This window comes from Mangifera indica, chromosome 8 (assembly GCF_011075055.1).
Source record: "Mangifera indica cultivar Alphonso chromosome 8, CATAS_Mindica_2.1, whole genome shotgun sequence".
Classification (NCBI taxonomy): Eukaryota; Viridiplantae; Streptophyta; class Magnoliopsida; order Sapindales; family Anacardiaceae; genus Mangifera; species Mangifera indica.
In genome coordinates, this window is record NC_058144.1 from 2351903 (window position 1) to 2367964 (window position 16062).

The 16062-nt window shown below is 34.7% G+C and overlaps 1 protein-coding gene across 6 annotated transcripts; it reads left to right on the forward strand.

Moving 5' to 3' along the window:
- Nucleotides 1–2302: 2302 nt before the first annotated feature.
- LOC123222868 (protein LATE ELONGATED HYPOCOTYL-like) lies at nucleotides 2303–14756 on the forward strand. 6 transcript variants are annotated; one of them, XM_044645861.1, is made up of 9 exons: nucleotides 2303–2442; nucleotides 2520–2638; nucleotides 2968–2993; nucleotides 3227–3401; nucleotides 3498–3609; nucleotides 3823–3884; nucleotides 12210–12434; nucleotides 12538–13983; nucleotides 14060–14756. In XM_044645861.1, the coding sequence occupies exons 4-9, from the start codon at nucleotides 3363–3365 to the stop codon at nucleotides 14471–14473; spliced, it is 2298 nt and encodes a 765-aa protein (XP_044501796.1). In that variant the 5' UTR covers nucleotides 2303–2442; nucleotides 2520–2638; nucleotides 2968–2993; nucleotides 3227–3362; the 3' UTR covers nucleotides 14474–14756. The 6 variants fall into 6 exon arrangements, with proteins under 6 accessions (XP_044501796.1, XP_044501800.1, XP_044501797.1 ...); XM_044645865.1 differs by lacking the exon at nucleotides 2968–2993 and having other exon boundaries at nucleotides 3294–3401; XM_044645862.1 differs by having other exon boundaries at nucleotides 2380–2638; nucleotides 2968–3064.
- Nucleotides 14757–16062: the final 1306 nt, after the last annotated feature.

Sequence of the window (16062 nt, forward strand, 5' to 3'; positions counted from 1 at the left end):
AGAAGCCATTTTGTTTCTGCTTTGAGTTGGCTTTTTTTTTTTGCTTAAGCGTGGAGGGTGAATTTATGAACCAGTCTTGATGTTTAAATGTTAGCCATTGATACTTTGTGAGAAACTGCCCAAAAAGTAATCTTGTGGAGATCTTGCTGTCTAGAAAGAAAATTTAAAAAAAAAAAAAAATGTAATTGAAGAGGAAGCAGCCATGAACAAAGATGACAAGCCCGTAATGAATCCTAACGATATCTGGCCTTGTTTGCCTCAAAAGTCCATGTGGATTACATAGAGTTTCGCAGTTACTCATTTTACATTGAAGCTTGTTGTCATCGTCCCTTAGTCACCACACTTGCTGTCTCTAATATTCCATATCGTTTACAATTCAAGCAAAATTATTTAAGTTTATTCCAGTTTGGAAGATTCAAAAATAATCTGATTGTTATTTGACAAAAATTGAGAGAAATTTTAGGAACACGATGAGTTGATTCGCGATGGAGACGTGTGAGGCCTTACCGTAAGTTTGTTTTTTATTGGAAAATATAATCAAAAGGGGCAAAGTCCGTTTCATAAGGTAGCCTCGTGAGCCTTCTATGTTTTCTATTGACACAAAGCCCACCTAAAGGACTAACATATATTGTTGCTCGGCCCGGTATCTCCAGTGAACTTTCGAGTTCCATAAAGGCAAAATGAACTTCTAATTTCTGAGATCCAAAAGTGGTCCAATCTTAATTTTTCCGATGTATCGTTAAATCCGTAACTCCGAATTCGTGTCACTTAAAATTTTTTCAGGTACAGTTTTATGTGTAGGATTTTTAGAAATACCGTAATTATTATGGGAAAATAATTTACCCATTAATAATTTTATCTCTAATGATATCTATGTTTAAGTAATAGATTCTTAATACACATCTAGCAGATCAATAATTTAACATCTTGATATAGATGTGTAGACAATTTACATTATAAACGTGTAAATAGCTTACATTGTCTGAACAAATTTATTCATTCACTTATATTGAACAAATATCTTCTTACTTGAAGAGTATGAACCAATGTTCATGGTCAATAAGGTGAATAAAAAAAATAATATAAAAGTTATACGAATGTAATATAATAAATAGTGAAAATATAGGTATTATCTTAACAATACATTAAATGTAAAACTGATTAAACCGATTAGATAACATATATAATTTTTAATGAAAAATAAGGAATTGCATCCAATTTTTTTTTACGATACATGTATTCTCTTAATTAAATGAACTCACAAATTTAGAAGATCTTCACGTACTAAGTGTTTTTGGGTAGTGATAACATGTTTTCTGTATATACCAAAGAACAAAGCAAAAGGGAAGTTCCTTTGGAAGCTCTTTGGTTCAAATAAGCTATGCTTACCATACTTATGAAACCCTTTTATTAATAACTACTAAAAAAAGAATTTATTCTCCAAATTATCTCTAATAGATACTTGATCACTCTTTGTGACTTGCGTAGGTAAACATATCATAACAAATAGTAAATACCAATATAGTAAACATAAATTTGGTCTTTATTATTTTATATTTTAATAAAATTATATGTATTTATTTAAAGTATATAAATATATAATTTAATAATTTTAAATTAAAAATAAAATATTATTCAATTATATAATAATAAATATAAATTTGTATATCTAAAATAAATAAATATAATATTATTCATTTTCAAACATAATTATAAAGAGCTTTCTCACTTACCAATTATAATGTTACTGTTGTTGAAGGAAGTTTTGATGAATTTTGAATATTTTATTATTTGCAAGTTTCATCACATATCTTCCTCAATCATAATGAAGGATTCTTAGAAATAAATAACTACTAACATTGTACTTCAGCTTAATCATTTCCAATTTCAAACAAGCTAGCGGTCATAGGCCACTGTTTACGAACAGCAAAAGCTGCACTTTGATGCAATGTCCCTCGTGGGCTTCACCCAAGATTGCCAACCCCCACTGTCTTTAAAACCGCCACGTACCAGTCATCACTGACATGCTGGCGAAACTCCAGCCGCTTTCCTTACTTGTTCGTACTAATATGACCGGATGAAGACAGTCTTCTTTTATAAGCCACGTCACAAAAGGGCCCAGAAGTCACAAGTGGAGGTGCTTTTACGAACTTAACCTCATTATATGGAAACTTGTGGCAGAGATTTGAAGATGGTACAACAGTTGAGGTGAAGGCTAAAAAATAAAATGGGAAAAGTGCATGGGTGAGCTTTAAATTAATCATCCACTAAGTTTTCGCCACTTGGCATAATCCTGTAATCCTGCGTTTCCCATCTCTCCCCGGTTACCCCTTCGCTCTTTTGTAGCCTCAAATAAATTTAGGGAATTTTTTAGAAAAAAATCCACAAAAAAATTATAGTGGCTGAGATTGCTCCTAAGTTTCCCAAACTGACGTTTCTGGAGTATACGATCTCGCAACTAGTCTTTCACTTCTGCTTGTTTTCTTTTCAGTGCTCTGATTAAAGTTTTTTCGATTCAGATCCACCATTGCCGCCAATAATGAGTTCTTCGGCAAGTTGCCGGTGAATTCGAAACATGCTTGATTACAAACCTTATTGATGCTTTCAGACTGCACATACTCCATGGCTTTCTTCAAAGGTGTTCTTTACATATTTCCATACTTTTTTACTTCCGCAGCTTCTCTGTTTGGTCGCCTAGAATATCCACTCTAAAGGAACTAAAATTAATTTTCAAGTTTAGCACCAGCAGTTTTTTTTTTTTTTTTCTATCAATAATTGAATATGAGATTTGAATGTATGTTTTCATTTCCATACTTGAAACTTTTTCTTGGCAAACAAAGAGAAACGGTTAAAAGTACTATTCGAGGGAATGTATTTTGTGCTGGGATGTGATAACTAGATGCAGAAATGACTGTTTGATTACTGATTCGAGTTTTCCTCTCTCTGTTTGTTTTTCGTATTTTAAAGGTTTTGGCGTCTACGGGTTCGTTTTGGTGAGGATTCTGAATAAAGGAATTTTCTTTTAAGTTCTTTCGGAGAAGCGTCTCTGTCTCTCTCTGTTCTGGTGGATTCTTATAATTTCACAATAATTTAGTATAGTTATTGTTTTACTTTGTATAATCATTATTTTGTAGTCCTCAGTGAATGTGAATTCGAATGCATGTTGTACTGAAATCAAACAAACGGATCTCTATCGATTGCTGTCGCTTTTTTTTCTCTTCTGCAGTAGTGTTGCCTTATCGGGTTTTGTTCAACAACGGCTTTATTAATTGATGTTGAAATAAAAAATGAAGAGAGGTTTTTGTATTATCCGTTGCTGGTTAGAGAGTATTTGAAGCAGCGCTAGCTGCCGAGGTCTGGTGATGGACACCTATTCCTCTGGAGAAGATTTGATTATTAAGGTCACATCAAATATGAACTTTAACTGTTTTTTAGTGATATGAAATAAATAATTAAAGATGTCATATGTGAACTGTGAATTTTGTTAAATGATATAGACGAGGAAGCCTTATACAATTACTAAGCAACGAGAGCGGTGGACGGAAGAGGAGCATAATAGGTTTCTCGAAGCCCTGAAGCTCTATGGACGAGCTTGGCAACGCATTGAAGGTGAATTTTGTTCTCATACCTTTTAATTTAGTTTTATTTTTTGGGGGTTCTGCAAGTTAAATAGCTTATAAGTAGATGTGTGGTTCTAGAATTGTAGATTTGAATCTGCTGAATGTATCCAGTGGGAATGGCATATTTTATTATCTTGTATTTTTCACTTAATTGGAGACCTGTCTCTTCTCTTGTTTCCATGTTTTACATGGTGGTGTGCAGAACACATAGGAACAAAGACTGCTGTGCAGATCAGAAGCCATGCCCAAAAGTTTTTTTCTAAGGTCAATCAGTAACTTATTGCCTTTCTTTTACTTCAAATATACATATCTGCTTCTGATTGCCTGGTTTTAGATTTAACTGCTTCATGAGATTATTAATCAGTCTAATATGCACTCTAAGATTTGATTAGTTTGCTTTTGAATACTTACTTTTCGTCCATTCAACATATGGTACATGAATCAGTAAATAATTTTGCCTAATCATTGTTATGTAGACAAACTCTTGCAGAAATTTGCATGTAGCTGTAATTATCTGTTTTCAAACATAATCTTATTATGCATGTTGCTTATATGTGTCATATTATGCATAATGGTTTTACAAACAAATAATTTGTTCTTGTCTGTGCTGACTGTTTTTGCATTAACTTCATCAGGTTTGTGATGCATATTGTGCATAAATAGAAAAGTTCCTTTTTGAGGAAGATGGACTGAGTAAGTAAAATTTTAAGTGGGTTTTTACGTTGGTAGGGAAAGATGAATTTAAGAATATTGCATAAGATAGATTCAAACCAAACAAAACTTGATTGCTCTCCAATTACAAAGGAGAGTGATACGAATCTTAGGAGAACCATATCTCAAAAGCTAGCTATTGAGATGGGAGAGCCCAAGACTATATAAACCCCACATTAGTTGCTCATACTTTCCAATGTGGGATCCAAGTCTCATACCTTGCACTTGGGATCTTAACATACCACCACGCTCCGTGGCCCCGACGCCCACGCGGGCTGGCTGTACGCTAGCTCCCTGCTAGCCCCGGGCAAACACTGCAGTGTCGGCGTCACCACCCGCGCCGCACGATTGCGACTGGGAGACATGGTGATGACTCTGATACCAAATGATACGAACCTTAGGAGAACCACACCTCAAAAACTAGCTTTTGAGATGAGAGAGTCCGAGGCCATATAAACCCCACATTAGTTGTCCATACTTTCCAATGTGGGATCCAAGTCCCATACCTTGCACTTGGAATCTTAACATTAATCTGGGTTTTAAGCAATGTATGTGTAATTCTCAAATGTAGAGAAGAAAGATACAGGAGAGAACCAATATCCTCAAATATGTAAAATGAACAATGTATGTGTAATTCAATCAAATGTAAAAGTTTGATAACATTCCCGAAATATAAAGATAAGCAATATCTCCTGATTACAGAAGTAAAATCCTTAATGTTTCTCTGGAAAAACCCAGATTACAGCAACTAAATATGAACTTAACAATAAGTAAATAGCCTACAGAGCCTTCAAAAGGTCTGTTCCCTCCTCAATTCCCCTCCACTCTTCTGATATTTCTTTTCTGCCTTCTCTCCCCCTCACTCCTTCTCTTTTATATCCCTTTAACCGTTTCTGCAGCTGTTGTCTGTGACTTGCTGTGCTTTATTGGTTCTGAAGGCCTTGGGGTATGCTGGGGTGACATCTGTCCCCTTTTGCTGTCCCCTTTTGGTTTCCTCTCTTTAGGGTATTTCTTCCTGCGTGATATGTATACATTAGTCCTAACAGAGAGTATTAACCAATTAACTTGAAAGCTTTTGCAATCAAGTGTCCATACATAATCATTCATCACCTAAATCAAGACCACACATATTAAAATAAAAACATGGTAGGATTCTAACTCAAAACATCAATGTAGTTATCCAATAATATCAACAGATATTGTTTTAATCCCATCTGTAACATAACTATTGTAAACCTCCCAAACCATGCCCTTGATGATTGTTATAATCCATAAAGAGCCTTCTTTAGTTGACATATTATGTTTGGCTCAATTGATCCATCAAAACTAGGTGAAGGCTCCATAAATACTTTCTCCTCTAAAACTCAATGAAGAAAAACATTCTTCACATCATTGGAGGCTCCAATCAAACTATATTGCCAAGGACAAAAAGACTCTCAAAATATTCATTTTTGCCACTAGTGCAAACGATTAAAGATAATCTATCTCATATGTCTATATATACCTTTTTGCTACTAGTTTGCCTTGTATCATTCAAGAGAGCCATAAACTCTATAGTGCAAAGTATAAGCCAATCGGCATCTCATAGGTTTCATGTCTCTAGGCCAAGTAACAATCTCCCATGTTCAATTTATTTCTAACGTATTCATCTTCTCTTTCATGGCAAGTGCTTGCTTCTTGTCCTTAAAGTTTCTTAAATTGTTTTTTGTACACTGATGGAATCTAAAGTGGTAATAAAGCTTTTATGATGGGGAACAATGTGTCTAAGGATACAAAATCAAATATAGGATATTGGGTACACTTTTTTTGTTCCTTTTCTTTTTGCAATGATAATTAAGGTCAGATTTTTTTATTAGAAGATGAAGGAAAAAGTGAAATTTTAGTACCTGGAAACAATTCAAAATCTTTAGTACCTGGAAACAATTCAAAATTTTATGATGGGGAACAATGTGTCTAAGGATACAAAATCAAATATAGGATATTGGGTGCACTTTTTTTGTTCCTTTTCTTTTTGCAATGATAATTAAGGTCAGATTTTTTTTATTAGAAGATGAAGGAAAAAGTGAAATTTTAGTACCTGGAAACAATTCAAAATCTTTAATTTGTTGGTTCGGATTGAGTTGTATGTGTAAAACCCTAATGGGTAAAATTACTGCTAGGGGTTGAATACGAGTTACTAAAAATGATTTGAAATTAATACTAAGCAAATTTAAGCAACTAAACAAGTAGTGAAAAAACAACTTGAAAATAGAAAGGGTTTGAGATTGCTCAATAGATTTATTGTGATTTGGAGTTTTTTTTGTCTCAAGTCTTCTACGTTCACTCTTCAAGCAAACCCCCTTAAAGTTCCAATAAAATGAGATTGCACTTTATAAAAGTAGTTTGTTTGGAATTTCACCCACTGTAATAATTGTTTGGGACTTCACTCAAATTTGAAGAGTAGTAAAAAATTGTGTACAAGTTTTATCTTACAAGGTTGAGTATAATTAATTTGTCGCGAGATTTCTCTCAAGAGTATGAGTTAAGTTCAAAGAGAGTAAGTGTATTGGAGGTTATAGCTTGAATCAATGTATAATGATTTGTAAAATCTTCCTATATCCTTCTTTCAACTTTAAATGGCTACTTTTATAGTGTTTTGAAGTTGACTCCAGCAAAATAGCCGTTAAGAAGAAAAATGTAACTATTGACTTGTGAAAATGACAATTTTCTCATTAAAAGTGACTATAGAATCGACATTCGCCAAAACTTATGGTATGATTTCCAAAAAGCAAATTTTCTCCAATGGTTGAATTTTCTTTTCTGCCAAGATACAGGACAATGTCTCGATGCTTGGAACGAGCGTCACCATTTTTTCTCATTATTTATGAGAATCTAACGGGCACTAGAATGGGTAGGAGTCTTGCTTGAGTGACATCAAGAATGAACATTCATGACTATTGAACCGGTGTTTTGAACTCTTTGACTTTTCTTCTCACATTGACTTCTCTTTGTATGAAACAAACAGTTTTGCAAAAATTTTGTCTTTGTGTGGACAACTTTAAATTTGACCAAAATGGTGTTCATAAATAGTGAATGAGCCTTTTAAAATTTTATTCAGCTTTGCCCAATATCTTGAGGATCTATCTGGATCCTAAAACAAGTCGTTTTACTTGAAATGATTTGCCCACTTAGATTGGAACAAGCGTTCCGAGACTTTGTCCTACATTTTTTTAAGAATTGTTTATATTGGTCATGACTTGAGTCATGCCTTAGACAAGTTAGATCATTTTGCTTGTTTAAGAGTTATGCACTTTTTAGTTAAGTTAGATCATTCTGCTTGTTTTTGTTTTCATCGAAATACTTTGGAGTTCAACAACATATGTCTTGGATAAACCTTTAATTCTTATGATAGTAGAATTGATTATGGTTGTTGATCATGTAAACTTAGCGTAGATGACTCAAATGGGGTCAGTTTGGACTTTTGGTAATGATTAAAGTAGATTGGGTGATTTGGACAATTTAAGTACAAATGCTTAAGTAGGTAGGTCAAAGAAAACTAAATCTAAAATTGCATCTTTCTTGGAACTCTCCCCTTAAAGATGAGAGAACTGAGCAAAATGAAGGGGTTGAGTTTCACATAAAGTGACATTCATAGTAACAAAGACTTTGTGGCTTGGAGGATAGAAACATATGTACCATTTTTGGTGACTAGTAATTGATGAAGACACATTGTAGTTGCTTAAGGACAAAACTTAGTGTGATTATTTTTTTGAATACGAACGTATGAGGTACAATTAAAGATTTTTAAAGGAAAAGAAATGAGAATAACATTTTCAAGACCAAACTTAAACGTACCTAGAAGATTTTGATTATCAATAATTTTAGAAGGGGTTTGATTTATGAAAGAGATAACGGTTAAAGTTGTTTTCCCCCCAAAAAAAATTCAAAACATTAGAATGGAAAATTGATGCCTGAGTAACCTCTAGAAAGTGTCTTGTTTTGTGTTTGACCACCTCATTTTGTTGTGATATGTCAACGGATAAAGATTCATGTATGATTCCCTTTCGATGAAATTAAGGTTTGGTTAAAGAATTCTTTTCTATTATCAAATTGAAACCTCTTAATATATTCACCAAATGAAATTTTTATCCTATTATGAAAAAGAAAAAAATTGGACATTTCAGATTTTTCTTTATGAGATAAAGCCAAATCAGAAGAGTATAATCATTAATGAATGAAACAAATCACTTAGAACCAATCAAATTAGGAATTTTAGATGGACCATAAATATCAGAATGAATAAGAGAATGGTTTTGATGATTTTATTAAACTTAAAGGATAGGATACATGGTGATGTTTGGCAAACTCACATGTCACAATGCAAGCATTCTATGGAAATGTTTTGAAAGTGTAAAGGAAACATGATTTTGAGAACTTGAAACAAAGGATGGCTAAGTCTAAAGTGATGAAGCCAAAGGACTTTTTTGGAGAACTAGATATTTGGTGATCTATGTGACTTGGATATTACCATGATTGGTAGTTGGAATTGTTGAGCCCTCCTTAACAAAATTTTTCAGTTGCCAGGGGTTGGTAGATATGTATCAAATTAAAGAAATGGTGGGTCATATGATCAGTAGCACTAGAATCTATAACCCAATAAGTTTTAAAAGAATCAAAAATCTTGGTGAGAGAGGCAATAAAACTTTTAGCTTTTCAATCTCTTCTGCTGAATTCAACTTCATTAACAATTGGTGTTATTTGAGATGTTTCATTTGTTTTGGCAAGGTTATCTTGATTTTGCTGCTTGCCTCCTTTTGTGGTCAGTACTTGATCCTTTCTATTAAGTCAAAACAATTCTCCCTTGTATGTTAGGCTTATTATAGTACGTACACCATAACCCATCTTGACATGATGATTTCATTGAATCTATCTTCTGATAATTGCCTAGAATATTTTTTGTCTTGACCTCCTTTTGATGCCATAGCTAACCCTTCAGTTTGTTGAGTCTTAAGTATAATTGTTTTACTTTCTTCAGCCCTCACAAGAGCAAATACTTCAGACAATGGTGGCAATTGCTTCTTTCCCGAAAGTTAAACTCAAACTTGGTTAGATTCCACATTCAAACTCTCCAAAAAATAAAAAATACAGTCTCTCCATATGGATTTGAAAAGTATTAGTATCCGTTGGGTCCTTTGTCACTAGTTTTTGATAATGGTCTAATACAAGCCAAAATCATTTCTTAACATTGTAGTACTCAATTACTGAAAGAGTGGCTTGTTTGGTTGTGCAAATCTTTGTTCTTAGCTCATATTCATAGCTGTGTCTTAGACTGTAGAGTATGATTGGCAAACGACCTTCCAAATTTTGGGCAGTGGAGAGGAACATACAATTCTTACTGATGTCAGGTTGCTTGATGCTCCATTCTGCACTCCAGGCTTGAAATGTAGGTTTCTTTGGGCAAGACCTAGTTCCTAGTAAATGGTTATGTTTTTTCTCTCTCGTGTGTCTTCACAATTTGGGACCACTGAATATAATCTTTCCATCCAATCGATATTCTCACATATTTGGAAGTTCCCCATAAGTTGAAAAGTCAGTGATTGGGTGCAGTTCTTAATGGGTTGGAAGTAACACTTCCGGAATTAGTCATTATGATGATTTTTCAAAAATGGGGGGGAGTGTCTAGTGTGGAGGTGTGAAGGTCAAACAACAAAGGGATGGGTCAAATTAAGAAACAATAAAGGGAAAACTAGAGAAGTAAGAAAACAATAGTAAATGAATTGTCGTTAACTTTTGTGGAATCAAACGTTTAAGCAAACAATTGATGTTAACAAACAACAGGGAACTTGTTAACAATGGAGATAAAAGTGGACAATTAACATTAAAAGGAGGTGTGTGACTCTAGCATGAAGGCTGAAATAGGTTCCAACTTGCTATTGGACTTTTGGTATGGTTGTAAAGGAAGAAGGACTTAACAGTGTCTGTGAAAACCGAAAGTTGAGGGTGGAGAATCGAAAGCTGGCAAAGCTTCAAAGGCTGATGGCAACAACTATGAAACCCAAAGCAGCAATGGTGGTAGAGTCCAAACCTAAATCCTCCAATGATGATGACTATGACTGTTGAAACGTAGATAAAGGATTGACAAAGAATAGCCAAAATGTGAACACTGGAAGGCTGATGAAGTACCAAGAACAGAAGGTCAACAACGATGTCAATATTAACCTAACTCTGATGCCATGGAAAACAATTCAATTCTTTGATGTGTTTATTGATCGATCTGTGATATAATTTATAGAAGCAAATCAATTACAGAAAATTAGTAAACTAGAAATCAAGAAATTGTAATTTATATCAATCTTGAATCTCTAACAGAATTGATTAAGTTATTCATATTTAGTTTTCAGAAAAATTTAATAATGCAACCATATTTTACAAGTGGTTTACAAAGAAGCGATGATCATATGCTAACAATATTGTATAGGAGTGAGAGAATGATACATTAGAGACCTTGTTGAGATACGTATGTAATTTAATATTCAGAAGAAAATTGCATGGTTGAATTGAATACTTTTCAGGATTCCATACATTGTTGGTTAGGCATCATTTATGAACTCACACACCGAGGATACTAAAACAGAATCTAATGGAGACCCTCCTCCTGTTAGGAAAGCCTATAGTAGTAAATTCTTAGTACCAGCAAAAACTGATACTTCTTGCAAAAGAGATCATTGAAACAGCCCAAGCTTCGCTAAATTGGTTACATGGACTAATCTGTCTTAATCTTTAGGGTGCATTTGGTTAAGGGATTTTATGATTACCTTGGTAATCTATCTTTTATTCCTTTATTTGATTTATCAGTAATAAAATATTACAGTAATCTTCTATTACCAATGTTGATGTGGCAGGTAATATAGGTGGTAATCTGATTACCACCTTCACCTTAGGTATTTAAATATTACTAAGGTAATCTTGAGTTTATTATAATTATATTATTATTTATTAATTTTTTGAGATAAAAATAAATTTATTTTTAATTAATATGACAAATAATATAAAAAATATTTAAAAATAATTATATTTAAAAGTATTTAAGTAAAATAATTTACTAGTAATCTTTTATTACCATTAATCAAACACAAATATTATTTATACCTATCAAATTTTATCAAACATAGTAATCATTTTATACCCAGTAATCTTCTAAGTAATCTATTTTCAAGGTAATTTTCCTATTTTAGTAATCAAACATTACCTAAACCAAACGGTCCCTTGATGGCTACCATTAAATTTAGGGATTATCTCAACGCTTCAAGTTATATGAAGACTTTGAAATAGCGAAATCAGCAATAGCTTTTACAGTGCAAGATTGAATAGCCTTAACCCGTAACTTATTAACATTTATGCCAATTATAGCTTAGTGTTTCATTGCATCATCTTATGCTTTGAGTGTCTTATTTATTGTAGAGAATGTTCGTAAAGACCATAAAATTTAGCTATCAGAGTTTATACTCCTTAAAATTTTGTTTGCGTAAAGAAAGATGAATACAACAGGGGATGCAGTCTTGATTAATTATTGCATCCTGAGGAAGTTGATTAGAATGATTGTTCAGTTAAGCCATTCAGTTATTCATGTTGGATGGTTGGACTGCAGCTCTTTGTTGTGGAAGAGAATTTGATGAAAAGTAATACAATATGCATTAACACTGAATACAAATTTAGGTACATATTGAGATAACCATTATGTGATTGGTGTTATTTTATCTTTTACTCAAAATTACCAAAACACATGTTAACATATTAACGTTTGTCTCTGTGCTTGTACTCATTGTTAGTGTATGAAATATTATTGTTTGTTGAAATTTCATCTCTAATTAATGAGTACTGAAAGTACCGTACTTGCAGCTGGAGAAGGAAGCTCATTCTAAAGGAGTTCCAATAGGACAAGCTATTGATATTGACATACCTCCTCCACGCCCCAAAAGAAAACCACGTAATCCTTATCCCCGGAAGACCTACTCAGCTGCTCACACATTGCAAGTTGGGACAAGAGATATAAAAATTCAAACTCCAGTTTCTGCATTGAATTGTAAACAACTATCAGATTTAGAGAAAGAACCATTTTCTGAGGTGAATTTTCTTGTTTCACTCTTCACAGACGTTATTGTCTTGTCACTTATTTTATTGCTTCTTTTTTCTATATAATTAATTTAGATGTATCCTTAATTGTCAGAAAATTGAAGGAGATGAGAAGCCAACAAATACGAAAGATAATCAAGATGAAAATTGCTCAGAAGTGTTTACCCTACAATGTGAGGCTCACTGTTCCTCTGCTTCAGTAAACAAAAACTCTATACCAACGCCATTGGGACTCAGAAACTCGTGCACTCTTAAGGAATTTGTTCCTGTGCTGAAAGACACAGCCAACCAGGATGAAACATATGAATCTTATGTCACGGTTGAACTTGAGGGAAATGAAAAGATTGATAAACCTGATGCCAAGCAGGCATTTCAGGAAAATGGCACAAGTAAAGCATTGACCTTGGAAAGCTCTAGCCGAGCAGATAAGATATTAGTCCAGGGCGAGAAAACAGATAATTTTAAAGATGCATCACAGACAGATGAAATGCAAGCTGCGCATAACTATCCTAGGCATGTTTCTGTGCACATTCTTGATGGGAGCCTTGGAACTGGTACTCAATCTCCTTCAGATATGCCAATGCAAGAGTCCATATTTCACCCTGCAAGAGAAGTTCATGGAAACTCTAATTTATTTACAAATTCAGCTGCATCTGCCACTACTGAACATCAGAGTAATGTGCCATCATCTACTCATCCATCATTTCCAACTTTTCATCCTCCCTTTACCCCAGTTCGCCAAAATCAAGATGACTATAGATCATTTCTCCACATCTCCTCCACCTTTTCAAGTCTTATTGTGTCTACTCTGTTACAAAACCCTGCAGCGCATGCTGCAGCAAGCTTTTCAGCAACATTTTGGCCTTATGCAAGTTTGGGAAATTCTGCAGATCCTCCTGCATGTCCACAGGGAGGCTTTCCATCTAGACAAGTGAATTCTGCTCCAAGTATGGCAGCTACTGCTGCTTCCACTGTAGCAGCTGCCACTGCATGGTGGGCGGCCCATGGACTGCTTCCCTTGTGTGCTCCTCTCCATGCTGCATTTACCTGCCTTCCATCTACAACAGCAGTTCCGTCAATGGATCCTGGTCAAGTTCCAGCAGCCAAAACAGAGAGCAAAGAGAATACCACTCCAAATCCTCTCTTGGATGATCAGCAACAGGAGCCAGAATATTCTGAGGCTTTGCAAGCTCAACATTCAGCCTCTAAATCACCTGGTTTATCCACATCGGACTCTGAAGAGAGTGCAAGTGCAAAGCTTAATGCTGGATCAAAAGCTGCTAGACATGAGAAGGCTCTGGAAGAAAATGTGCTTAACGATTCAGACAAAACAAAGAACAGAAAACAGGTGGACCGCTCCTCGTGTGGTTCAAACGCACCTTCTAGCAGCGAAGTTGAGACAGATGCACTTGAAAAGCATGAGAAAGGCGAAAAGGAATCAAAAGAAGCTGATCCAAATCATCTGGCCGCTGATTGTAGTACTCGTCGCACTAGAAGCAGCAGCAACGTTAGTGATTCTTGGAAGGAAGTCTCTGAAGAGGTAAACTCAAAATTCTTGTTTGTAAATAGATGTGTGATGTTGTTTCAGCATTTTTACGTTTACAAATGGATGTCAGGGGCGGCTGGCATTTCAAGCACTCTTCTTCAGGGAGGTATTGCCACAAAGCTTTTCACCTCTACATGATGTGAAGGACATGCCAATGAAGGATAACACCCAAGTAGATAAGCAAAATGGCAAAGACAAAGATGGAGATACATCAACTTTAGATCTGAACACCAAGACTAGGGGTTCATGTTGTGGCGAACAAGAGTTGGAGAATATTACAATGTTCAGAGGGGAAAAAAACTGGGAGGAGGGGCCGCTGACAATTGGGATTGGACACGGAAAGCTGAAGACTCGTCGAACAGGTTTTAAACCATACAAAAGATGTTCAGTGGAGACCAGGGAAAACAGAATAGTTAATTCGAGCAACCAAGCAGACGAGAAAGGCCCGAAGAGGATACGCTTGGAAGGAGAGGCCTCAACTTAGAAAATTGACGTAGCATGCAATTAAGCAAAGAACAACATTTGTTACTTTGCATCTATTTCTAATTTTCGCCTTTATCTATTTTCTTTTGGTGTTTATTATCAGGTCCAGAAAACAAGACTTTTCTGTATAGGTGTGTGTACTATATTTGCTTGGGTACCCGTATATCGTCTCATTTGCTTTCTTGAACTCCAGCAACTGTGCTTATATCTCTTTTTAATAGACAAACTCAGACAAGACTCGTTACGTATTGAATGGGCCATGATCTGCCTTCGTAGCTTCAAAAGTATGTCTTCTATGTTTACTAGTAAGTTTCTTTTCCCCCTTATTTTTCTTTTTTCTTTTCAATTTTTTCTTTGCTAGATGTCCCTTATATTTCACTCTTGCTTCTAAAAATTTATAGTAGTGTGTTAACTACTGAAACATATTAAGCAATGCTGCTATCCAGGGCACATCTGCTGATTGAACTGATTATGGTCATGTTGATCTGAGCCAGCTTGCTGTCTGTTATAAGCTTTCTCTATATATATTTACCTTAGTAGTTCAGAATAGAGTTGGGGCCATTGATTCTGCTGAGAACAGAAATTCCCTCGAGTAAATTTTCACTGACTTTTGGGCTAAGCAAAGTTTTATCAATCTCTTTCACAGCTACTTCAATACCCAGCTGACAATTGGTGGCTTTCCAAACCATTATGAAAGACCCAACCGATTCTAGGTGTTACTATAATATTGTATATTAGGGTTTAGGGTTAAAGTCTCCTATTAATCAGACCTCTCCTGGTTCCATCAAAACTGACCATCATGAGAGTGTTTGTAATAAGGGATAATACATAATAGTTTCAATTTTCTTTCCTTATTTTAACGTACCATGTACTCTGGTATTCATTCGTGAATAAACATTAAAATGGTTTGAATGGTTCTGCAAAATTACGTTTATGTATTTTTCCAAAAGAACATCAACTTTCAGAATCCCTCGCCTTAATTTTAGATTTGAAACATCAATTTTTGTAGAAGATTTTACTTTCCCCCTATCAATTGAAACTCTCTACTTCTGTAATCAAATTCAGCATCATGAGTCATGACAATCAACCATCCATAAATCTTGGATGTGGAAGGCCAAAGCCTGCTCAATAGTGGGATATTGTTCAATAGTGATTAACATTTTCCCATCCAATGTTTAGGTAAATTATTATATTATCATTAACTATTTCAATTTTTAATGGAAGTGCCATGAGTCAAGGGAACCTCATGTATTTCCAAAATCACAATTCCTTGCGTTGTCCAACCTCCATTCCAACATATATGAAACTCCAACAGTGTAGTCGATATACATGAACCTAATACAATTTCAAATTCCACAACAAAACAAGAAGAGCATCCACTCGGGTATTTCCTTAAACACACAATTGGTTACCAAGATCAAACCCAATCTATTACTTCAAAGCCAAAACAAATCCTAAGTTTTCGTACAACCCAACAAATTAAAAAGCACCATAAGTTAGAAGCTTGGAAGTATCAACCGGATGGGAAGGGTGTTATTGATTAACCAGTGATGGAATAGGAGTGGTAGAAGACTTTGGTGGTGACAGTGG